The following is a 26,554-nucleotide window of genomic DNA, read 5'->3' on the forward strand; positions in this document are numbered from 1 at the left end:
AATTTAAATGCTAGTACAATTAGATATTCATGAGAACACCGCATTCCCGAATCACCATCACATGGGCTATGATTCTAATTTTTCGTCATTAATAAAAAAGATCAGAAAGGTTAAAATGGAAAAATATATACAGGGACCTGCATAATGACTAGTGCTTTGATGGCGCATGGTGCGCTTCTTTGTTTCAAAGACTTGGCCACTTCCACTGAACGGAGCTGGGGGGCACCAAAGTCTGCTCTCCAGTCTTTCTCCCTACTGTATTTCACAGCCTCCCTCACGTCTGTCCCCCCTTTTGTGTAGCTACCCGAATAAATTAGCAATCCAAGTAAGTGAAGGAGGAAGGAAGAGGTGGAGGAGGGTATGGAGCTGAGTAGGGGGCTGGGCCTTGTGGCGGACGATTCGGCTTTCGGTTGGTGAGGTGCACTGTACCCTGAAGCGACTCTGTCTCAACACGCACAGACACACATCCAAAAAGCACCGTGTCTCAATGACTGGATGCTGAGAGAGAGAGAGAGAGAGGGAGCGAGAGAGAAGCGAAAAGTGAAACACTGAAGATCAACGAGAGACTGTGCAGAGGACCACAAGCGTCTCCTTGTGCACAAGCCGTGCAGCTTCCCAGCTGATCCAAACGCGCTCACCTGACTCGGGGACGGAGACGCATAAAAACCCTTCCCTGTGGAATACCCAACCTGTCGGTCAGCGGGATTAGAGCATCTGTGGAATTAGCACTACTGACGTTTTCTGTTGATATTATGGAACATCAAAAAGCCTAGTCCAGCTGGCCAGCAAGGTTCCATTCAAGATTCTGTCCTGGCGGATTGTCTGTCGTTTGTGAGGGACTGGAAACCCGTTTGCATACTAATCAGGTTGTGAGGGGGATATCCAGGGTGCACATCCAGAGCAGCGGGGGTCCGATGAGTGTAAGTGATCGCTTTTTACTTATCTAAACAGTGATGTCTCATTCACGGAATAAGAATAAAGAATAAATGCAGGCAGACAGTCTCTTACTGGGAGGAGGCTGGTGGTTTCCCATGCAGAGGGGTATGCACCCTGCATCTGCACCTTGCGTGCATGGGCTGATAGCTGATCTCTGTACTGTGCTGTGGAAGGCTATACTAGAGAGACTCAAAAGTAGCACAAGATCAGCGCATCACAGTGATGCACTGTAACTTAATATTGATTATTGATTCCCAGTCAGAGAGGATGGAAAAAAAGAGTGATTCATCCCCATTTGAAATGAAAAAGCGGCCAATCCGGTCGACTACCACACAAGCTAATTACGCTTTATGGAGCTGGTAACGGCAAGTCAGTGGTTTCTTCCACAGTGTTGGCAGGCTCAGAGTAGCTACTCTTTTTATTTTGGAGGGACGACAGAACCACTTAATGGGAAACACCATGAAGTGCACAAAGTGGGTCAGCGTTTGTTAAAAGTATTTCTCAGGGAGACCAACTGGTGTGACAATGAAAAATGCCCGCAAGGCATCACTAGCGGAAAGAATTTTAAATATTGCTGTGTATCACTGAGCAAGGCACACATAGGGTCTGCTCTGCAAATGCTGCTGTAGCTCCTCATTTCTGCTTTTCTGATTATGAAAACAGAACCTCAGACTGGAGCAGGACTCTCTCAGTAGACATGGACTGTATACTTTAGTTTAGTTTGGACTGCTCATGGCAGTTTTGTTATGCGGCAAACAGATTTTGACTCAATCTAACTTTTCCCCCCTCTAACATAAAAGTGTTGTTATTTCAGCCATTTCTGTCTGTATATGTTTACATGGCCAAAAGCTAAAAATGGGAACCCACAGGCATATTTGAACTCCTAACCACAATACTTATTCCAGTCATATCTGGTGTCCACTGAGCTCTTGGTTTTCTGCTGTATGCAGGGGATACTGATGTTTGCATTATTGCACTATCCACTTACATCGTCCCATGTGCTCCAGCCTTGCAGTACACTGACCTCAGAGACAGCCTCTGGTCTGCATAAAAACAGCAAGAGTTTGGTTTCGTGCAGAGTGATGAGGCGTGCAGCAAGGCATTTTTCTAACAGGAACCATATGCATATCTAGTGCCACTAGTAGCTACAACTGAGCAGAGCCTCAGTTTATACTAACAACTTATAATTATTCACATCAGCTGCTCGGCAGAACAGATCCTTCTTTGCAGGAGAAGGATTTTAAACAACCCGGGTTATTTTCACAGTTGTTTTTATCTCGTCCTGGTAAATTCATGCTCCATGATGCAAGAGGAGTATATCTGGAGGCTGGATTAGCTTTTAATTTGATGCTGGGTGGGGCTCATTCTGTTTCTTCAATCTTGAAATCCTACATCTGAATCACACTGACATACAGCCAAATATTGTTCCATTTCAGTTTTTGAGCTGTCATCAACTTCTTTTTCTTCTTCCTTTAAGGAAACTCCTTGTTCATTCTAATGCTCTTCCTTAAGGGAATGTCCAAGCTACCGCTTTATTCCTTTTTTGCAAATCTCAAGCAATGTTTGGGAGTTTACCCTGAAATACACAGGGTAATCAAATTGTGCATTTGCCACCCACATTGATACTGAAATTCTGTTAGTACTGTATACACCATTGTCCTCTTTGCAACTCCCACAAAAGCCACATAAGAAAGAAAAATACTTCTTTTCCCAGTCAGGTTTCATTACTTGCGTGATTTAATCCCATAACTCTTTTCTCACTGTCTGATTTAAAAAAAAAAAAGATTGCGAAAACAATACACATACAGTATTGCGGAGAAAACTAGCGGGTAAATCTTTTGTGTTTCAGTTCATCATCTCAAACCACCAAGTGCTGCCAATGAGGGAGAGCGAAGTGAGAAAAACTGAAAACATCTTCCCCATCCAAATGATGCCTCTGAAGCAAAAAAAAATCGAATTGTATCCCAGAACTGTTTTTTCCTGGGTTTTTGTTTCTCAAGCATGTGAAATCAGTGTCTGAGCACAAATATCGGAAAGTGACTCACAGACTCCTCTCCATCTAACTCTTCCTCTTGCACGCACACTCACACGCAAATACACAACAAACCCTAACACGTGATAAATGCCAAGTTAGACTCGCGTTCTCTCAGGTATGCAAATATGATGCAGACGCACTACCAGCCAGCAAAACACAAACACAAACATAAACAGCAAAGGTTGTTTCCATTCTCTCTGGCTCCACGATGAGTAGCTCGTGTGTTAAATATTTACCCTCCATCTTTTTACTCACTGCATGCTGCTGCTGCCTCGAGTCTGTGTCGGTGTTTTTATTTACCTCTCAGTCTGCCATCGTAGACATAACATAAGCCAAAGACCCAATATTTTGGGACTTTAATGCCATCTTAATTTATTACGGAGGGTGTAGACCATAAGCAGTTGTAGGCTGCAGTGCTGTGTGAGGGAGTAGCTCTGTTTTCCTGGAAAGTCACTTCTTGTTTGCATCACCATCCACACAGGAAGGCCAGACTGTTATTAATAGCTTTACTAGTAGAGTTAGAAGCAAGATTTCTGCTGATCAGGAGTCTCATCTGCTAACTACTCCTCGATTGTTCTTTGTTATAATCCCACGTCTTGATTAACAGCTACAATCGCAAAGTTGGTCATCTTGTTATCATTATGATTTGTGAAATTTTCCCACTTTAAATCCTGGCTTACATGTGCATGGATTACCCAAAATGAAAATCACAGTTCTGTGTAGAACAGCCGCATTCTTGCTGCTGCAACTGCGGAAGATAATTTTTGAGTTATGAAGTACAAGATTATTCTTCCCACTGTGTGGTCATAGACTTGCTTATCTTATGAATATACTAGCAAACTTAATCAAACCCCTGTTAGTCAGTCATCCAAAGTCATGCCTCATCTTTGAGCTCACACTGAAAACTATTTTCAGAGTTCTCTGTAGTCTGTCCCCCTTTGGGAAATACAGATCTTACCTTTCAATGTATGGAATGAAAATCCATTTATCTGTGGCACTGGAGAAGATATTACTGTAGGACAGTCTCAACCATTCAAAGGAAGTGGCTTGACTCTCCTGTCAGACGCTGAGCTTTTGGTTTGTTCTGAAACCCATATTTTGAACTGCTGTCTTCATTCATGGTCTTTGTCCTGGCAGTGGGGATCCTACTGTAATGATAAACCGAACATGAAAGATTACAAACAAATGGGGAGAAAAAAAAGAAGAGGCTTTCTGCATGGCTTTTGGACCAGTTTCCCTACTTTACCAAAGCGCTAAGCTTGAAATGCATTACCTTGCTACACTCTCATCTTAAAATTCAACATCAAACATTATCCCATAAACTGAGTGGCTGCACATCAGGCGTTTAGCTGATTCATGATTAAGACCTAGAATACTGACTGCTTTGAATGGGTTGCTATATTCCTGATTGAAGCTGCAGATGGAAACCTCTAAAGCTTTATGTTGTCTCAAGTTTCAAGTTGGTGTGACACTGACTTCCAGAAGTGTGGCCAGACCACTGGAAATGTGGGTGCCTTGTTGTTGTAGCAGATGAATGGGTAAATGCATGCATGTGTGCACGAAAGTAAGTGTGTGGCTATAGCTGAGATCTCTCATTAGGGGAGCAACTAATCACTATTTGCAATTAGCAATTAATCTCTCAGCTGTTTTCTTAACTAACACAGTAACCATTTAATCTGTCAGAAACTACTAGAAAACCCTTCTATAATTTCCAATATTCTAATACTCAACAGTCCAAAACTTAAACTTCGTTCATGTACATATGTGTATAACACTATTAGTGGCAGTTAGGTAATTTGTTATCTTTGCAGCACTTAGATAATAGCAGAAAGATTTCTGCTGAGATTGTTTTATTGATTCTCCCTCAGTGAGGAGATGATTAGTACTGCAAATGCTCCACTTCTACTCACATGTATTGGAATGAAGTGATGTGTTCATTTCATTAGACACACGAAGGGATGAATTTAGGCTCTGAACAAAGATGAATGAAATGCGGTAACTGGCTCCTGCCCATGTGAGCGCTTTATGGATAAGGAGTGTCTGCGCTCAGAGTCAAGCACGCCGAGCGGGGAAGAAGAGAGAAGCTGTCTGTGTAGCGTCTCATGTGTTTTTAATGAAGTAAGTGAGATGATCTGAGCTTCTGGTAACTTCAAACACTTGCGGTGAGCTGAGAGCTGTGTAGGGCATCGCAGCTCAGGTGAAGCAATGTGTTATGCAAGCTAAGGGATTCATGGCTGGATGTGTGTGTGGGCGGTTTGGAACAAAAAGGAGGGAAGAAAAAAAAGTTGGCTGGGAAGAAAGTTTTTGGGGCTCTTGATAACTTAGACACTTTTTATATGTGAACTATGTGAAAAGGAATCTGGATCCACATCAGTAGACAGTTCCTAGGTAGAAGGTGCAGGAGTGTGGGAGTGGAGGTAGAGTGGGGCATCTACCAGGTCGGGGGTTTGATCCCTGTCTAGTCTAGTCTGTGCATCAACGTATCCTTAGACAAGATACCGAACCCTGAGCGGCCCCCGAAGCATCCGTGTGAGTGCATGTGCAAATTTTAGACGTTTGCACACACTTACACACCTCTGAAAAATGACCTTGCACGAATCTGTGTGTGATTGGGTGAATAAAGGGTAGCATAAAGTGCTTTGAGGGCTCAATTAAATTAGAAAAGCACTTTATAAGTACCAGTCCATTTACCATTTACAAGATTTTGAGCTCAGTTAATGAGAATTTGATGAAGTTTGAAAAATTTGAAAAGCAGCCTTGAAGGTTGTGAAAAATGTTGTCTGTTGTTAACTTTTATGTCAAAGAGTGAGCTTCATGCATTAAGCTTTCTATTGAAGCCTCAAGCTGTCTATCTCATCAGCTTTTTTTGTCAGTGTTTAATTTTGTCGTATTAGCGTCATATAATTGATGTGTTTGGATGCCTGTTCAACTGTGTTGAACAAATTGAAAACAAAAGATAGACAGTTTTAATTCCCAGGCTTACCACAAGAAATATAATGGAGAAACATGATACAAAGGCATTTTCTTTGGAGAGCAGCTGCCGGCGCACCACCAGCCCAAGAGTTGATGGAGAAATTAATAACTTATAGGCCAAGGCGCTGTCCTCAGCTGCAGATGAGTAATTACACATTTTGATAGTTTCCCAGATAAGTCGCCAGACAAGAACCAAAGTTCAATGTCTTTCTTTAGGTTTTTTTTTTTATTTTTAACAAAGATACTGACCTTTCTTCACCCTAAGAAATTGCTCTGATAGCTGGCGAGGTTTTCAACAAAACCTTTTTATCACCATGATTAATATTTATGTGTTTTCTGAAACAATAACATGACCTGATACGACTTTGTGCCTGGCTTGCCGTTAGGCCATGTCTCTGATTATTTCATTGGATGGAATACAGAAGGAGATTAAAGTGTGCACTTGCTTGTGTATCTCATTGTGTATGTTTAAGTTGCAAGACAGTGTGCCGTTTCACTTTTACTAACCATGTTTTGGCTACCAGCTGAGTGTTTTGTCTTTGGACTTTTCCTCTTTTTCTTCATTAGCTGATTCTGTGAGTCTTCTGATATAACACTCTGCGCTTCATCACTTGTTGGGACAAAAGTCTGCCTCGTACACCTCCCTTACAGGGACCAGGTTTAATCCTCAGAAGGTTTAAGATTAATTTTAAAGTTTTAGGCCGAGAATTACGACTGGGTTGAAGAGGGGTTAAAGGTCGGGGTTAGGCATTTAAGGTTAGGCTAAGCCTCTAGAGAATTAAAGTAAGTCAATGAAGTGTTCTCACAAGTATGTGTGGGTGTTAGTGATAGACACAGATATATATAAATCAACAATGGAATTTATTTGTTCAGGTTTTCATTTAAACATAATAAAGTGTACAGTGATTGGTAATTATATGGATTTACTTAATAATAACATCCAGAAATAATGAATAAAACATACAAACTATGAATAAAAACTTCCAGTGCAACAATATTTCTGTAATGGACTCAGTAAGTAGCTGTTGTTACATTTTAATGTCTTCCACATTCAACAATAATTCCTAATGTTTAATTGCTTCCAGTCAGTGTTTTCTTTTCACTGGACAAAATAGATGTTCTTCTCACGTACAGAGCTCAAAATGCAAACCATGAATAAAAAAAGGAAGGCATGAGCTCCTGTCATGGTATTTTTTTTTTCATTTCACCTGCAGTGTAATATTGTTTGACATAGTCATGGATAAGGTTCAGCTCGACAGCTTGCCCATATGGGATATTAAACATACTCTGCTGGTGAGGGGCAGCGAGTGATGTAGGTGGCAGCTGCTGCTTCACTTTATTAAACGTTTCACCACATAATCTTTTTTTTGTTTGCTTTTTTCCCCCTCTGTCTTTTGTCTTATTTTCATACTGAATTCTCTCTTATGCTGCTCTTTTTTTAAAAAAACTTTTCAGAAAACCTTTAAAACCTTGAGAAAAACACACATATTCATCAGAAGAGCTAAGCTCACTGCACGTTCACTTGGCCTTGAAGGTTAAGAGGTGAGCGAAGCAGCTCCGGCTGTGTTTTCACTTGCTCCATGGCTTCACAGATGGTCCACAGGGTACATTATTTATGTGTGTACATGTCAGTCTGCATTTGTGCGTTCGCTCACACTAACTTTTTTGTTTTGTTTTCTTTAAAGAAATCCTATTTTGAATCAAACTTTTCTTCTGCTGCATCTCTATTTTCTTTTCTTTCTCTGCTCTTTCCATCTGCATGGCGCCGTTCTCTGTCGGCCGGTAAAATCTAGGACGTTTTGTCACGAGGGACCTGGTGTAGTTTGTAACTGTGTGTCTGCATTCTGGCTTGACAGCCTCTGTGAGAGTAAATAAACAAATCTTGAGTCATCACACTAGCTTTGAATTGTCATTTTGGTGCTGCAGAGTTCTTTGTCTTTTGCAGTAATTTTTTTGCTTCAGCTGGTACCCCCATTGAAGTAAGAATTTGAGTAGTAATGTGCAAAAATTAAAGCGTAACTTGTCTATTTTTGGAGCAGCATACTAAATTGAAATGGACTCGTAACTTTAGCCAGTAATGACTTCTAGGAATTTAGCACAATTACAGATAAGTAAGTCTAAGTAATGCTCAGAATATGTAGCTAGGCAGTGATTCCCAAGAGCTGTTATTGGTTTTATTCTGCCCCAGCTCATAGAAGAATGTGTGTGTGTGTTGAGGAGTGTATTTTTGGGATGTGACCTGATACATTGACAACAAAGCAAAATAGAAAGTATATAAGATAAGATAAGATAAGATAAAACTTTATTAATCCCTCGGGTGGGTTCCTCTGGGAAATTCGGTTCCAAATAAGCACAGCACCGACAGAAGTTATAGAGTTACAGAATATTATATATATATATATATATATATATATATATACACACACATATATAAATACAAAGACATATATAGATAAAAATATACAAAGGGGATAAATAGAATAAATAGGAATAAAATAAAAATAAAAATACAAGTGGATTGCACATTTCAAGTATGGAGTCTATTGCACCGTTGACTATTAACAAAAAGTATTGCACAAAGGTAATTGCACAGTGAGGTGAAGAGGCACTACAGCTTAGTTGTTCCCCCCTCCTTTGTCCTCCTGTTTCCCCTCCCTCTCCCCTCCAGAGAGGAGTTAAACAGTCTGATGGCGTGTGGGACAAAGGAGTTTTTAAGTCTGTTGGTTCTTGTCTTGGGGAGAAGCAACCTGTCACTGAACAGGCTCTTATGTATATGTATATATATGTAGAGCCAGATCCAAATGATAGACTATTGCCAATTTAGTTTTCAGTTTTAAGATTTGGATACTATATCTATTTGGTAAAGAGAATAAGCCCTTTAAGCAATCATTTTTGAGTACCGCTATCTCCGATCCACCAGTGTCACCTGTGAATTTAATTAAATTCAATTTTATTTATATCACGCCAAATTGCACTTGATAATGTAAGGTGAAAACCCTACAATAATACAGAGAAATCGGCAACAATCAGACAATCTCTTGTGTGAATGGAGCTGTTTTCTCTCTTGGCTCAAATGTAGGCTGTGCACTGTGAGACTCAAGAAAGACAAAGTATAAAAGCCAGACTGGGTAGCCTCCTTTTAAACATTCATGTGTTAGCAAAGGGAAATGCAGTCTCCTTGTCTGAAGGCGCTCCTTTCTCTCATTTTGGACTGAAAGCAGACCGAGTGCTACATTGACTCATTAGCCCACCTGGACCAGCGCTAACTGGTTGACATGCTAACTTCAGTAGAAATCTCTGCAGCACTGCACATGTTTGTCATAACTTCGTAGCTGTTAAGTCTTCACATTCTGGCGATAACAATAACTGTGTTTTCATTTTTCAAAATCTATTTTAAAGTTCTTACAGATCGCACCTTTAAATAAGTCATGACATGGTTTTATATCCAAATAAGAGTGTGGAGGCAAATAACTAACTTTCCAAATACCTTTGGATTAGACAGTTTTTTTCTCTTATATTTACATCCTCAATCAGAAAGCCTATTGTTTTAACTTTTTTCATTTTCTATTTGATTTGGCATGAAAGCCACAAATGAAAACAGATTATGGACTTCATTCTTATTCTCAGTAGGTTCCTGGCACTCTGTGAACTCACTTCCCCTTGCCCACCCTCTGCAGCCATGCTCATGTCACTCGACATAGGAAAAAGGTGATAAAATCAAACTCCAGAGCAACGTTTTATGGACAAAATTTAAAAAACAAACCAAAATCTTTCACAAAGTTGAGATAAATGTGTAATAAATGAGTCCTTATAAGAGAGTTTGTAATTGAGCTTTTAGCTCTTAGTAACAATTTGATAGGAAGAGAATTAAAAGTCAGAAATTTTATTCAAATTATAATAAGATATGTGAGATGAATTACGACACTATCCACAGGAGACCAACGCCCGACCAGTTTTAGCACATTCTCTTTCACTTTTTTTACACTATCTGGTTGTGGATGGATTAGGACTGACGTCTAAAGCAGAGGAGTGCCAAGGAACTGGTTCTTATTCCATCATAATTAATTCAAATGTACTTACTAAGGGCTTACCAGTCTTCACACTGGAATTAGGCTGTGTTTCACTGGTTGTGAGAGCTTTTACAGTTACATGCATCCCTTGGGTGATGTACTCCAGTCATATGACACAGTCATGAACTCGCTCTATGAGTAGTAGTATTAATATTGATTGTGTTTTGGTGTAGCACAAACATGTATATTTCAGTGTGTGTGCAACTTTCCAGACAGTGGCCGTCTGGCTGTCTGAGAGCCTGGTGCTGTTATCCTTCAGAATCACTGGGTGGGGGTTGATTCAGTTGTGGAAATGAATTGAAATTGATATCCACCTTTAGTAGTGTAGGTTCTTAAATTGAGGAAAAGTAAAAGCGGAGCCAGGGAATTACACGTAATATGCACAAAGACACACAGACGGCTCACACGCACATGTGCCTAGTGCTGGTGACAGCTGGGGTTAGAAATAGGACATCTATATCCAGATATGCATGGCAAGGCAACTCAAGGGGACACAGCAGTCATTGTTTTTGTACTCCTAAACACACACACGCGCACACATACACACAACCCAAGTGACATGAAAACTGAAGAACAAAGCTTTCCTCCATCCTATACCCCCTGCAAGACTCAGCCCTCCTTCTCTCATCCCACAAAGCTTTTTTGGCACTGCAGACCGCTGCAGCCTGTTTCACTACAAACTGACCTAACCTTTCATTCTCAGTCATTTAAATGTAACCGTATACTTGCACAGAAAATGCTTTGTCACACTTTTACAAACCAGAGCATTGCCATGTTGGGGTTATCAAGCATGCATGTCTTGTGCCTGATGATACACTAGATTTTAACAGATGGGGTTTTAAAAATGCAAAAAGATGGTTGTATCCAGTGTTCTGTCTTTGTGGCACATTTTATTGTTGACTTTTGACACAGCATGAAACCTTTTCCTTTTATTCTCTTCTCTTTCTGTCTTTACTGTCAATCACAAAGTTTGGCCAACGTTCTGAGTGACACGGCAGCAGTTCCAGGAGTGACAAGTATCTATAGGCAAAGCCCTACCCTTTAACCACTGAGAAACCAGCTTAATGCAACCCTTTTGCTGTTCCATCAAAGCACAAGATGGCATAGATATCGGTGATACAGAGCGGCCTGTTTTTACTTGGAACTTTGTGACTTTGAGTCCTGTTTGGCTTGGCTGAGCGTAACTATGGCGTGCCCAGCCAGATCTGCTAAATACATTAGAGGGAACGGACAGAGGGAAGGAGGAGGAGGAGTAGAACATGCAAGGGATTGGGAGATGGCACCGCACGTGGAGAAGCTATTCCTGACAACTGAGTTTCGATAGTATAAACACATTTACACACATCCTCGCGCACATACCGTACTGCTTTAAATGGTCACATATAGAAAATGCTATGGTTTTCTATTATTTGGCTGCAGCGCTTAAGAGCGGAGGCCCATGCATTTGAGGCTTTGAGGGCTGCACACAGCAGAAGGAGATTATGGGGGTGCAATGCCAGATATAATGTGGCTGAGACTGCGTGGAGCCCTAAGGGTCTGCCCTGTCTGTCAATGTGGTCGCACACAGATGATGTCACTGCTTGCATGCACATGTCATGCACACATGAAAGCCTGCAGACAGGTTGAATCTTGTTTGTTGTGCTGCTTGAACCCGTTTATGTCTTATTTTTCTGTTTTGTTTTTTTTTAAGATTGGGAGAAATTCCAAACCTCTTTAAATTGGCCGTGCATAATTCATCATAATTTTAAAGAGAGCCACTAGAGGGAGTGTATCAGGTGATTATCTTTTACTCCGCTGACTCTTTGTTAAAGCCAGAGTACTTTCAATACGAGCTCTATTTTAGCCCTTACACTCTCCATCCCTCGTCGGCTCGTGTTGTCCAAAGCAAACACAAGTGTATTGCAGCCCATGTCAAAGGTGGAGATGATGTCATGGACAGACTGCTCATTGACAGTGACAGATTGCAGCCATGCGATCAGTTCATCAATATTACCTTTCACTGACACTCAACTGAAGCAGTGAGAGAGAAAAGACGAAAAAAAAGACTGGAATACACCCTTTCTGACATCATAAGTTCTGCCTGCACAGTCCAGTGGTCTCTAAAGGCAACAGGCCTGCCAAGCCAAAGCAAACTGCACTGAATGTTACTTTTGATATTGTGTTCCAAATCTGCTTTTTCCACGTCTCTGCTTTGTTCTTTTCATGCTGTTCTCCTTGGTCTGCTCAATGGCTGTGTTATGGTACTGAGTTAATTTCATCAGAGCGACGTCTCAAAAGGCCCAAGCTATGACTCTGAGTTTCCCTCACTGCAGTTAAAAGGCTTTGTTTTATCATCACACCCCTAATTGTCTCCCAGACCTCTTTCAACTTCTCTCTCTCCTCTCTTTTCGTCTTGTTTCAGACAGACACAAACACTGACAACTACTTTGAAACACAGAGACAACAAAAGAAGGGCTTTGTGTGGAGACATGTGCTCAGCCTGAGCATTGTGTAGGAGTGCAGCAACTGTCCAGAGCAGCCGTCTGTACCAGATGTAGGGGTCAGTCAGAGGGGCCAGTATCAGTGTCCCCTTCCCCAGTCCCCGTGGAGCTATAGCCTTTATTAATCTTTCCTCCTCAGAGGCCTCATAAATGACCGCAGGTCAGAGTCAGTAGAAAGACTGGTAAAGTGGATGATAGCACGAGGATTCATCACATAAAATATTGTTTTTGTGTTTTATTTGTGTCATATGCATACTTAAAAGTTTTTAAGGAGACTTGTAAATCTAAACTACTAGCAAGAAACTCATTTCCTTCTGATTATTGTACATGTGATAGCAGTCATTCAAAGGGGTAAGTCTATGGTCTTTTTGTGTGTGAGACTATGAATTCTTTAGTTTAATGTATGTGCGAAATCTGCAGCCAGCAGCAGGCTGGCTTTTTCTCTAGAGGTGAAAGACATTCCTAAAGTTAACTGTCCAGATTATACATGCACTGTGGGAGTGATTTTTTTTGGTGAATATGGCCGTCCAGCAAGGGCCACCGCCCGCCATTGAAAACTTGTTTCCAGTCTGCTACTGGCCTTTTGCCTGCATCGCACATTTATAGTTTTGATAATTTAACAGCAACAGGGGCAGGAATCATTCACATTCCAGAGAGTTTAGGCATTAATGTTCAGATCGCCGTAGAATATTGTTAAAGCATCATCTCTCTGGTCTCAAAAGTGTGATGAATGAGTTGTGTCAGGGCTGGACGGTTCTCCTCATTGCAGGATGTTTTGAAGAGTTATATGCTCAATAAATCTTCCCTTATAAATACGAGTGGAACGTGCATAAACAATTGGTCTCATTTTGAAAGTAATCTAAATATTTGTAGACTTCGCCAAGGGGTAAACGTGCATCTATCTCGTGAGAGTCCAGTTAAACTTGTTCGGTTAAACTTGCCAGAACATTTATGAGCGTATTTCCAGGATTTTATGCTAGTATGCAAAAGTATGTGTCAAAACTGGGTCAGTTTCCATTTGCAGATAATTATTGGTGTTTGTTTTAACTTGCTGGAAGAACCAGATGGTGGTTATGCCGCAGGTTAGCTTAAAACACTGTCAGGTGAGTTTTAGTTTGACTTCGAAAATCTTGTGATTAAGGTTCCTGCTGTCGACATGTCATGTGTTGGAGTAGACCTACAGTACCTTACCACTTTCTGGCACAAGAGGCTAAGCATAAACAGTTGCTGGCAAGAAGCGTGTGACTCTGCAGGGGTTTGTGGACAGTTGTTCATCATTACTTCCATTGATTTGGCATTAGCACGAGGAGGATACTTTATGGAAGCGTGCATGATTTAAAGTTTGGGGAACCAGAGAGGCTAAGAGGCTAATCTATTGACATACTTTCCCAGGCTTTCTGCGTCATTGTACATTTATGCGTGTAAGCATTTGCTGTTCTGATCTGTGTTATCTATAAAACATTTGACAAACAGATCTTAATTCCCAGTGTGTTATGTTCTGCCCACTTTAAGATATTGTCACCCAGTGGATAAAAGTTGTTATCCTGTGGATAATTATAAGTTATGACTGTCCTCAGTTTGGTCCAACCCACTGTGGATCCTGGACAGACTCAGACGTCCATTGTCATGCTCTTTCAGTGCTTCCAGATCCAGCTGGAAACTTCTGTCTAAAATGTTATATATATCTATTTTATGGGGAAAAAGCTGAAATTCATCAGGCAGTGTCTTTAATATCTGTTCTATACCACTATAAATGTGTTAGCACCTTGTCATGCGGGGATTTAAGATACATACTCAGTGAAAATAAAAAAAGAGATGAACATTCTCTTTTTGTTTCATGCAAAACAGCTAAAGTGAATTTTCAAGAGGGAATTTTCAATAGAGAATGAAAAGCGCTGTACACTTGCTCAATTCAGGTTTCATAAAATATACCTGCACTTTTAAAAAGTCATATTTTTGTGGCTAATATTTTCTTCCCTCTCTTCTTTTCTTCCAGGAGTTTTAGAACCCAGCCATGCCGATAACAAGTAAAGGGTCAAGAGGGAGGTCTTGGGTCAGTGAACCCTGTGTGCGCTCACGTCTTTGGCATCAGAAGGTCTATTTTTATTTCTGTGTCATCCTTGTTCTGGTCCAGACAACAACTGTTCTCGGTGCACTAGAACTCCAGCTGGATGAAGAGCAACCAGCAGGGACCATTGTTGGGGACATCAGTGCTGGGTTACCGCCTGGTGAAACTGCAAGTCTTTATTTCATCTCGGACCATGAAGGCACAGGTGTCAGCAATGACCTCAATATTGACGAGACCACAGGCATCATTACCACTGCACGCCGTCTGGATCGTGAACAGAGGGACCACTATAGCTTCATTGCTGTTACAATGACCGGGGTCACTATTGAAGTGTCAATCACTGTCAACGACATCAATGACCACGCACCTGTGTTCCCAAAAAAGAGTGCTGCTCTTAAGATCCCTGAGCACACAGCTGTGGGCACAAGGTTTTCTCTGGAGCCAGCGACCGATGCAGACAAGGATCAGCTGACCACCCAAGGCTATGCTATTCGTGAGGGCAATGTAGGCCAGACATTCAAACTTGAGACCAAGAGAGGTGCTAACAAGGTGCTATATCTAGACCTGGTAGTCAATGGACTGCTTGACAGGGAAAAACGCTCATCGTACACCCTGGTGATAGAGGCTTTTGATAGCGGCTCACCTAGGAAGATGGGATCTATGACCCTGGAGGTGACTGTGACTGACATAAATGACCACGCGCCAGTCTTCAATCAAAGCAGATACCACTCTATTATCTCTGAAAGTCTCCCACAGGGAAGCAGTATCCTCCAGGTTAGTTTTTGTGCTCTAATTTGTTTCTAAAATTATGTTTTTGACTCCACATTCATCAGGATTTTTTGTTTTTGCTGTCTGTGCAGGTGTTTGCCACAGATGAGGATGAAGGTGATAATGGGCTGGTGCTTTATGAAATCAACCGACGTCAGAGTGACCCTGAACGCTACTTTGTCATTGACGTAAAGTCTGGGGTCATCACTCTGAATAAACCCCTGGACTATGAGCTTAAGAGGGTTCATGAACTGGTGGTCCAGGCCAGGGATAATGCCAGCCACCCTGAGGTAACTGCATTGTGGCCCTTGATTATAGTGCATTAACAAAGCCGTGCAGTGTGTTTATGGTTTGTAGCATATCGTATTATATACTTATATTAGATAGAAATTGCTAATGAGCCGCAAAGAGCACGAATCCTATTGATTGATACTGATGGTCCAAATTCATTATTATCTAGACATGGATTGCTCGCTGGTTCCATTCAATTTTGTGGTTCCCAGACGATGAATGTCAGTGACACATTGTGGTTGGTTTCACCTTTTTTAAGACAAATATTGTATGGCATTGCGATCTAGTCTGTTTCAGGATTTGTGATCCCCTGAGTTTCCTCTATCACCATCATCAGGTCAAAGCTAATTTTTCTTTCCATCACTTTGGTTTAGAAGAGTGACTGTAGGCCTAGCAGCACTTCTAGTATGAAGAACAACTTTATTGCTTGACCAACACATTTCAGTCTGTAGCCTTCATCAGTGTCAACACGTGGTGACATGATGAAGTGTTGCTGGAGCTTGTTTTCCTGACCACTAACATGTTTAGCCTAAATTAGTCTTAAATAGCCAATTTAAGCATACCAACAGTACAAACTAATATAATGAATGTGAAGAACTTGTGCTGCGCTGATGAATTCCCAGTAGAAGAATTATCTAAATCCTATAACTTGTTGTTTTCACAGGTGACCAATGCATTTGTGACTATTCATGTCCGTGACTACAATGATAATCAGCCTACTATGACCATCATCTTCCTCAGTGAGGATGGTTCTCCAAGAATCTCAGAAGGAGCCCAGCCCGGCCAATATGTAGCTCGGATATCTGTCACCGACCCAGATTATGGAGAGTACGCCAACGTCAATGTGTCCCTTGAGGGTGGTGATGGGAAGTTTGCTCTTACAACCAAGGACAGTATCATTTACCTTATATATGTTGACCAGGTCTTGGACAGAGAAGAGCGGGATTCGTATGACCTGAGGGTGATGGCCACAGATTCTGGCACACCCCCGCTCAGAGCAGAGTCCTCTTTCACCATCCAGGTGACTGATGTCAATGACAACCCCCCTCTGTTTGACCAGCAGGCGTACAGACAAACCATTCCTGAGGTTGTGTATCCTGGATCCTTTGTTCTTCAGGTTACTGCCAGGGACAAGGACCAGGGCCCCAATGGGGACGTGCGATATAGCCTGCTAAAGGGCAAAAACTCTCACTCTGATTGGTTTTCAATCGATCCAGTTACTGGGATCATTACCACAGCAACTGCTCTGGATTTTGAATCAGAGCCAGCGCCTAGTGTGACTGTGGTTGCGATGGATAGCGGACGCCCGCCGCTGTCATCGACAGCGAAAGTGGACATTGTGCTGCAGGATGTTAATGACAACACGCCAGTGTTCTCAAGCAACTTCTACAATGCCTCCATCAAGGAAAACACCCCAGCGGGCACTTGCTTCTTAGAGGTAGGAGAAACCCTGACAGAGAAAGTTTTCTCTTCAGCCTTTTGCTTCTCCTTCTAACTTATAAATCTTTTATCTATTTTTCTCTCTACTTGTCTTCATTTTGTAGAGGAACTGACATTTTTAATTCTTTGAGAGCTCTATCTTGCAGTGTGTTGAACACAAAACTATTGTCCTACTTACGCAGCCAAAACCTAGTATTCACTGTCTTCCCAGTCCTCTCATCTCTTTATTCCGTCTCTCTTTTCACAAACACACTCCCTGTAAAACCCACTATGATTACTCCCCTGGCAAAGGCCTGATTTATACATCAATATAAAGTGGTCTGGAAATCAAAGTCACGTCTGAAGTGAAAAGCAGTCTCAAAGTCCTGCTTCACAATGGATGGGGCACTTGGAAGCACTGACACATTGTGATGTGATTCATAAAGTCTGGGATATTCAATGATCTCATTTAAAGGGAAACTATATCTAACAGAAAGAAGAAAAAGAAAAGCAGGGAGGGAGTCTTTACCTGAATTCCTGAAGCTCCTTTGAGGAGATTTACTCTCTTCTGGTGTGTCCTCTCTCTCACCTCGTAGGATTGCCATGGTAACTTAGCCAGAAATGTGGGGTGAGCCCTTGGTATTGGTGCAGTACCTCGCTTCAGCTTAACTGTCTTGTTTTCGTCACGATTTCAGCAGCTTTCATATATGAGGCGGACCTCGCCTGATTAAAAAGGAGAGCTAGATTGTCTTCCAGAAAGGTCTTAACATGGCATCATGCACAGATCAGACCAGCAGATTTTACAAGCTAGTTTTAAACGCTTTGACATGAGGCAGAACCCCCCCAACCCCCCCCCCCCCTTTTTTTTTTTCAAAATTTTTAAGATAGCTCACTGCTGGGCCTAAAACACCACTGAAATTCTAATAAAAGGCTCTGGTGCCGTATTAAAACCAGAAAGACTAGTAGAGTTTCATGTTCTTGTAGGTTCACTTATCATGCATTGGAAAAGCTGGCATATAGGCTGGCTCCTTTGGGAAGACATGAGACGTGACGAAATGTAATGAGGACTATAAGATGTAAATGAAGTAAAACAGCAGAGGAGAGAGGGACTGATATGTAGAAAGAACAAGAAATGCACAGATGGAACCTTTAAATGTTTTCACAGTCAGATCCAGGCGGTGATTTTGTCTGAACCCTGTACTTTGTCCTCAGTTAGCCTGCCCTTTTGCATTATTACATCCCTTAACCAACTAAATGAACCCTCTAGACCCTCATTCCAGTTGTTGCAACAGTTGTAATCAACTGTTACTGATTTTTTTCTTTCTAATCCTAGCCAGCAGTTATTCTGGCACTAGGTGCAGGCTAATCCCATGCCAGACATCACGGGTAGTTTTCCAGTGTGCCAGAGAGATTGAATAAGGTTTGATTTAGTCATTCCGGCACGTTCCTCAATGCTTGCTTCATCTGTGCCGAGAAACACCAGGCGAGAGTCTCCCCACAAGAGCTGCAGTTTTTCAGTTTAATGGCAGCTGGTGTTAACTTTTTTCTTGGCCAGTGCAACATGGACACACAAGCGCACAAAATAATCTGAGACCTGACATCTTAGCTTAATGAATCCTGTTCCAGATTTGTTTTGAACTGATCATTTAATTATTGTGATTCACTAGCATCATTTTTTTTACACTGTCAGCTAGTGGGAAAGTCGAGATTTGGGTCAGCTGGCCTGCTTGGATTCAGTTTACATATTTTTTTGCGGTGTTATTTGGCACAGATTAGCCGTTTGTGAGATTTGTCACGCTCCGCACAGTCAAGACAATAGCAGAATTGTGCAAATATTTACAATATTTAGCAATCACTGTTTGGAGTTTGGAATTACTACGCTGGCCCGGCTGGCTAAGTTTGGATTTCGGACACTTAAAAATGGGGGGAAATCAACTAATGTTTAATATCTAAACAAGGAAATGTGTTATCAGGAGACATGTATGAAGAATGTTCTATATGCTGCTTTTCTTCCAGTCTTTCCTGAGTCCCACAATTTGCTTTTTGTTTTGTTATATCTTTATTTTCATTGTCATTTGTTTTCTCCCAGTTTTTCCCTCGTTTCTGTCTCGTTACATCTTTCTCCATAGGTTGATTTTGCTTTCGCTCACTCTTCACCTACACATACACACAAATATAGTACATGCAGTGTGTAGGAAGCTTCTTATCAGTTTGGCCACTCTAGTAATCTGTAATGTGCTGCACTGTTTATATGGCCACGGCACAAAGGGGTTATTTATTTCTCAGTTTCCTCGCTTTCCTTTTCTTCCGCTTCCTTAAAGTATTTCCCAGGCTGGAGAGGTTAAAAAGTGGCTGTGTGCGAGTGTGTGGCATACACATTCGCCGGAATCGGGTTCACAACCTGAGAAGGTAAAGGTCATGAGAACATTGGAGATTGTAGCTGGTGGTGAAAAGCAAGCAAAGTTAGTCCTTAAAAACTAAAAATTTGCATGTGAAGGTCGCTGAAATCATCTGATCTCATGTCATCATTCTTTCTGAATGACTGCTACTTCTACTGAGTGCATATGATGATTACTTTCAGATTTCTTACTCTCTCGTTTAAAATTTGTGTTTTTCAGAGTTAAAGCATTTTTTCCATCTGTGTGTGTTGTTCATTGCAGAGCCTCTGTCAAATCCAATGACATGCTGAGTTCCAGCATAACCTGACTGCTGGAAAGGCACTGTTAATCTCACAAGCAGTAGCACGCACACTCTGGTCGTAGCTCCAAAACAGCCCCAACGGACATCAGCGAATGAACTGCGAGTCAGAAGAAGCTTTGATTAAAGAATAAAGCAAATCAAGTCCAAATAAAATAAAAGCGAAATGATGATTTCAAAACAAAAAGATAAATTAGCTTCGATAGTTAAAAACAAAACAACAAAGCGGAAAGCACAAGTTTTTTTTGTGCGTGTATATACGAGTATGCGCATGTCCGTATGTCATCCAGTATGTCTGTGTATGTGTATGTGTATGTGACCTCACTTTCAGCAGGTGATCTCCCCTGTGATGTTCAGCATGTGGTTTCCTGGTCAGGGCTGTTGAAAAACACTCATCCAGACAGACACAGATGTGCTCTTCTGGGAAATGTACTATATGAAGAGATGGGAAATGGCTTGTTGGCATTGCTCTACAAAAGCAGTGAAGTGCTCTAGTACCACAGCCCAAATACACAAATCTGCTTAGTAAACTCGAGTTATAAAATTAGAGCTGCTGGCTTCATGCAACTGAGAACATGATGATTTTATGACAGTCTCACTAATCCAAAACGCTGTCACTCCTAAGTGGACACTTTTTGTTAGGCTTAGACACCAAAATATTCTGAAGTTCATTCAGACCACTTTGAGGTGCATACAGTCAACCTGGGAGGAGTACAGTACAATATAAAACATGACATTTCCTGTTTCCACTTTGAGGCGCTCTAAAAGTTTCTTACTACTATGTGTTTGACGCACGACTCATCAAACCTGTTAAGTTTTGTGCAGACTGGACAATATATCTTTGAATTACAGCAATTGCGTGCTTCATGACAAAGCATCGAAATTTAACGCGCTGGTAGGGTAACGCCCTGTGATGAAAACTTAGTTTACAAAATAATGTAACACCAACTCCTTAAGGCTTTCCCGAATAAATTTTAGATGTCTCAGGTCAGTCAGCTGGATCCAGAACCCCAAATTGTTAAAAATGTAATTTGAATGTTGCCACCATATGGCTCTGTGACTGTCGTTTAATATTGCCTTATCACGCTTGAGAAGTTTGGGTCATTGTTTGAGGCATAGTTGTGCGGTAGTTGCACCATCACCTGAGAGTAAGAAGTTCTTGAGTTCAAATCCATCAGCTGGCTGGAGTCTTTTTTCTGTGCTGTCACAGCATCTCACATAAGTTCACATGGGCATGCCTTTGAAGGTAACCGAAACTAAGGGAAAAACATATAGGTGGGGGAGGTTTCTTTTAACAGGTGGAGTTAGTCTTTCTGAACCTACCAGAAAACCACTTAAGCAAACACAGCGTGTCTATCTGTCAGAGCAATCAGCCCTTTTGGTGTGAAGTCCAAAGTCAGAGATCCCACAGCTAAATTCTATTCAGCCTCTATAAGGAACGCTTACACACATGCACACTGAGACTAATCACATTTGATAAACCAATAGCAATAGCTCCAGAGAAACATTGTGACTCACTGAAAGCAGGAAGGTATTCAGCATAAGCTTCCTGTAACACCAAACCAGTCTCCCAGTCTCCTGCTGGTGTTGCGCTGAATCTAACCCCCATGAAAACCAGAGCCAGAACAAACCACAGCTTCCACTTGGAGCCCATTCCCCTTTTCCAGCCCAGTCTCAAAACACACTATAGTTTTTTATTTAGCTTGAAAAAGTGTGAGGAAGATGAAATTTATTGTCCGCTTGACGTCTTCCCTCACTCTTGCTCTTGCACAGCAGTAGCTGGTCTTTGATAAGGCCCGCGCCTGTTGAAACTCTCGCCCGTGACTTGGGCGTTTTGATTAATCTGTCAGTGTGATGAATTTACTTGGATCAATAGCTGAATGGAGAAAGAGAAGAGTTTTCAGCACTCGCTGTCATCACATGCCACAATTTGCATTTAACAGGTGATAGTCGACAACAAATGCTGGGTTTTGCACAAAGACGCGAGCGAGACTGAAAAGTTGGTGAATCGTTTCATGCTGTTAACAGCTGGCCCCTCTTCTCATATGCTTTTTGTCTGGTACAGTATTTCTGCCTCTTTCGGCGTCTCTCTCTCCGAGTCACACGTCTCTCAGCTGCCGGCATTGTTGACAGGATGTGTGTGACGAGGGATCAGGATGGTGTGTCTGCTATGTGAACTATTCTCATAACATCCATCAACACTCACTCGGAATTCGTCACCTGTTTGCTACTGGAGGCTCAGATACCATGAAGAAAATCCATTTTGGTTTTCGACTTGTGCCTGTAAACTGTTGGCATAAAGAGGTGGGCTATACTTCTTAAAATTATTGTAGTAATAACTTTCTAAGGTCTGAACTCAGGGGAGGTTCTCTGGTTTTATAAATGTTATATGCTACCCCCAAGGGTTTCTTTTGTTGGACACCTTTTTGCAGAATATATTAGATTGATTACTGCCACAGTGTGTCTTTTGTCCCTTCTCCTTCCCCTCATCCCTAATCAGTCATCAGTGCTTGCTCATAGGGGGCCATCTGATTGTTGGGGTTGTCTTTACATTAAAATGTAAAGCATCTAGTTGTTGTGATTTAAAAGATCAGCCCTTCGACTGTGGGTGTTGATTGCTTTATAGCATAGAATTTATTGTGTAGTACTGTTGTGTCCCCTTAGAGCCTCTGGATGAGTTAAAAGAGCTGATTATGGTTCTGCCACTCTTAGATGCTGTTTTTTGCCCAAAAAAATTAAATCACACTTTGATTGTTTAGTTTAAAATACACTGTGGTGGTGTACAGAGGCAAAATTTGTGTCAAATTGTGTCATAATCCAAGAGTTCTGGTTTTATTTAGCTGGTGTTATTTCTGCAGACGTTTTTTGTAGCGACTGTTTCTTGAATGGAGAGTAGATCTAATGTGATTCTATGTGATTTTATTATATTACCCAAAACGATATTCTTTCATTTTACCCGGCATTAGTGATATTTCTGATTCAGATGTATAAAAGAAAATGTAACTAAGCAGGATGCTGCTGTTGAAAGCATCTCATTTTTCCTCGTTTTTGCATTTTATGTACCTTTCAGCAACTCGGTGAGGCATTTTTAATGAATCCTGACCACATTGTGTCCAAAAGGAGATTTCAAGATATGTGTGCAAGTTGGTAGTGCTGTGGTAATGAAGGAAATGTCTCCAGCAGTTCCAGCAGGGTGTGATTTGGATGTCAGGAAGTGGAGCTGAGCTTTGATGGGATATGGTCCAATTTAACCTTTTCAATGCATAGATGCATTGGACTACATGCAGAAGCAAATCTGTGAGCTGTGAGGGTTTTTTAAGGCCCTATTTTCAGTTAACTGAGCAGGCAGCATTTTTAAGTCCATCATAAATTTGGTCCTATACATGGATAAGTGCTGTTCTTCTTCTTCTTCCTCTTGCATTTACAGCTGAGAGGCCTCACAGTGCATATATGCTGCTCCTGGGATTTGATATGGACAACCTTAAGCCTCCTAAGAACTTCAGGAGCTGTTTACATAAAACACCTTGCTGTTATATAGAGGAAGTGGAAGTGATGCATATAACAAGACTTGCACTATATAACCTAACAATGTAAACCCTGCCCATTTAAAGTGGTTCTCTATTTGACGGTGGCACAGCTTCAGAGCCTCAGATTTTCCTCTGATCTCGACAGTATCTCTTTCTGCTAGAATATTTTCGGTTGTAATCAGATTGAAAATGTTGAAATCTTATCAGAACGCTTTCATTTTTCTCTCTCTTTTTGTTTTTATGCAAGCATTAGTTTGATTCCATATCACAAGTTGTTGGCATATGCTGTGTTTTAAACCTATCAGAGTATTCATTCATGTGTGATCTCACTGGCCAGTGCCTCTGTGGAGGGGATGGCCTCACGCCTCATTAAGCCCAATACTCTGTACCATATGGCAGTGAGGGCTTTTCTTCTTTCACCCCTTTTTTCTGTCTCTCTCCAATCTGACTGCTTTCTCTTTCTTGCATTCATCTCGTCTGGTAGTGACTACTTCCTTTCACTTTTCTTTTCTGGCGTGGATACACTGTGGATCTAAACAAAAGGTGTTTTCACACAAACACGCACATCTTGCTGCCATGAACTGTTCTAGAGGTTACCCGAAAGAGGAGCATGAAAGAATGTGAATGTGAATTCCTGAATTAGCCATCTGGGAGTTAAAACAGTCTTTAACCTGTCAGCTTCTCAGTGTAAGCTCAGTCTGAAGTCCAGTTTTGCTCATGTGAGAACAGCTCAGGTATATCTCTGGTGACTTCACAGTTAGTGAGTGGGGGTCATGTGTACTGTCTCCTGCATGCTCTATCTAGCTCTCGGCCTAAATCAGCAAGGGTATTTTCCAGGGAAACGAGAACGCGATTAAAGCAGACTATCGATTGCTGTGTGCTACGTGTGAGAAAGGGCAGCTTCTCTCACACTGTCAGCTGGTTGTTATGATGTTTTCCAATGTTTCAAATATTTCAACAATACTTGACTCGTCTTTCAAATGGCAGAGGGGTTCTTGAACATATACCATTTTATTGTCTCTGCAACGGATGAAGGGGTATACATGACACAATGGTAAAATGTGAAGCTTATCTTTAGTGCAGAGGGTTTCTATCAGCAGTCTGAAACAGACAAGGTAGAGGCATTCAGCTTTAGCAAGAAAACAGTCGAGATAGCTCCCCTCATCTGGTGAACAGGCCGATATCAAACATCTGCAGGCACTGGATCCTCCATACAGAACACAGAGAAAACTGCAGCCACACTCACACTCAGATGCACGATTTCTTTATCTCTCTCAGGACTATCTCCTTATTCCAGCTCACCTGGGCAGCTTGTGCTTTGTGTTTCCTTTGTGCAATATTTTTTGTCCGTACTCTGTCTCTGAGCATCCATTTTGTTGCTGTCACGTCTGTTATTGGTTGAATCTGCCTTTTCTCTACCCGACAGTAGAGTTTGAGAGGGAAAGGGAAAAAACCCAGCCACACACATATACAAAGTGACAGAAAAGGGCACAAACGCACGTGAGCAGCAGGTTCATTAGGTCACACTAATCTAATTTCATGACACACTGAGTAGAGTTGGTGTAAATTAGCATGCTTCCTGTGTATCTTTATGTCATATTTGCTTTGTGAGGGGGTTCTGCAGTTTGGAACAGCAGGTGGTCAATAAGTTAGGGGAGAAGGGCAGTATGAGTGCTTGTTTCCCAGTATATCAGTTTCTGTCGGCTTTACAGAGGGATAGATTTTAGATTGAAGTCCCAGTTGGGTGTGACCATGATTTTTCTCTCTGAGGGCTTCGTTTGTGTCATATATGGATGATTTAATTTGTGTAATCCAGTTTGCTTTGTTGTCTTTTTCGCATTAGTTGGGCAGTTTGTTGTCTGCACATATGTTATAGTGTACATATATAGATATTTGTTGTCCTCTTCTACTTCCTTCTCACCTCAGGAGCTCAAATATGGAGAGATGCTCAGAGTAGCAGAGAGGGGGAATATTAGTATTCCAGATATAGTGCTTTGAAAAACCAACATTACACAACGTGGCTGGTTTTGCTTAGTCTATGTGATAGCACGGAAATCTCACTCATCAGTAAAATGGGTTTTATATCCAGCATGGTCCACATCACGTCTGTCATGCATGCACCTTATATCGTCTTTTCATCCGATTTCAGTTTTTATAAGGATGGCTCTCACCATGAGATGACTATTAAAGGTTTGAGCGGCATCAAAAAGAGTGGGAAAAACTTTCCACTCCCCTATAGTGGAATCTTTTACAGGAGATCTTTTACTATTTCTCACCTGCCCACACTAACCTCCGTTACTGGCTTTTTCTCCCTCTTTTTCAACTCCTGTCTGGTGTTCCTGAACTATACAGAAAGGAGGTACTTTATATGCACATACTCTGTGCTGCTTTTGTATAGCTGTGATTAGATAAAGAGCTAATAATTATTTTTTAAGTGAAAAATGCATGTGCAAAAAAAAAAAGAAAAAAGAAAAGGAGCATATGATGAAACCATAAAGCATGGGCTCTAAGGATAGAAACCACAGTGAGTGGAAGAGTTATTTCCACTGTCGGCCTCTGTACATGTGAACATGCATAGTGTTTGTGGTTGCTGGCTGCGGTCTGTCAGACAGGGCTGGAAGCACTACACGAGTGGAAATAGCTTTACTGTTTGTATGGGCAACTGCTGTGATCTGTTTGGATTAACTGTGCAAATCTTCAATTGCAAGCGCGAATGGACAGGAATGAGTGAAAGAGTGATGACGACTAATGGTTCAATGAGGAATGATCAGAAAGGTTGGAAGAGAAAATCAGTAAACACGAGGAAATTTGATTTATGGAGTTTGATGATTAATTTTCCTCCATCAGCAGAAGACGTCCCATCTTCAGAGTTCAGAGTTGGTGATGTTTTTCTGCACTGCAGCCTAGTGCACTCTGTGAACCCGTCAATGTAGGACAAGCAGAACCTCAATTCAAAACGCAGCCTTAAGATGAGGAATAATGTTCCCTATCGTTTTTCCTTTTAAATGAAAAAAGTACTGAGGCATGAATTAAACTATTTCAAAGGCAACAGTGTGCTTATGTCAGACTTTAATGTCCCCTCTCTAAATGTATCCCTCATGGATGGTGGTCTTATAGTTTTAGACCAAATCAGTGTTGTTGTGAATAAGCCCTCGATGGAATATTAAAAAAAAAAAAAGCTTCAGACATCAACATTTACAAAATATCTTTAACCCCCACAAGACTTCTGAGCTCTTGTTTGGGATGTTTCTCCTAGCTATTTGTGATTAGTTGGGACTGATAAGTATATA

The 26,554-nt window shown here is 41.4% G+C and overlaps 1 protein-coding gene across 1 annotated transcript in view; it reads left to right on the forward strand.

The window, feature by feature from the left end:
- Positions 1 to 338: 338 nt before the first annotated feature.
- dchs1b (dachsous cadherin-related 1b) overlaps positions 339 to 26,554 on the forward strand; it is an 85,730-nt gene continuing 59,514 nt past the window's right edge. Inside the window, exons 1-4 of the mRNA XM_084942489.1 lie at positions 339 to 920; positions 14,491 to 15,336; positions 15,423 to 15,620; positions 16,286 to 17,059. Of these exons, the coding sequence (XP_084798615.1) occupies positions 14,509 to 15,336; positions 15,423 to 15,620; positions 16,286 to 17,059 (1,800 nt within the window). The 5' untranslated portion in view covers positions 339 to 920; positions 14,491 to 14,508. The remainder of the gene's footprint in view (positions 921 to 14,490; positions 15,337 to 15,422; positions 15,621 to 16,285; positions 17,060 to 26,554) is intronic.

The sequence above is a fragment of the Perissodus microlepis genome, chromosome 10 (assembly GCF_051167445.1).
Source record: "Perissodus microlepis isolate ML-2025 ecotype Zambia chromosome 10, ASM5116744v1, whole genome shotgun sequence".
Lineage (NCBI taxonomy): Eukaryota > Metazoa > Chordata > Actinopteri > Cichliformes > Cichlidae > Perissodus > Perissodus microlepis.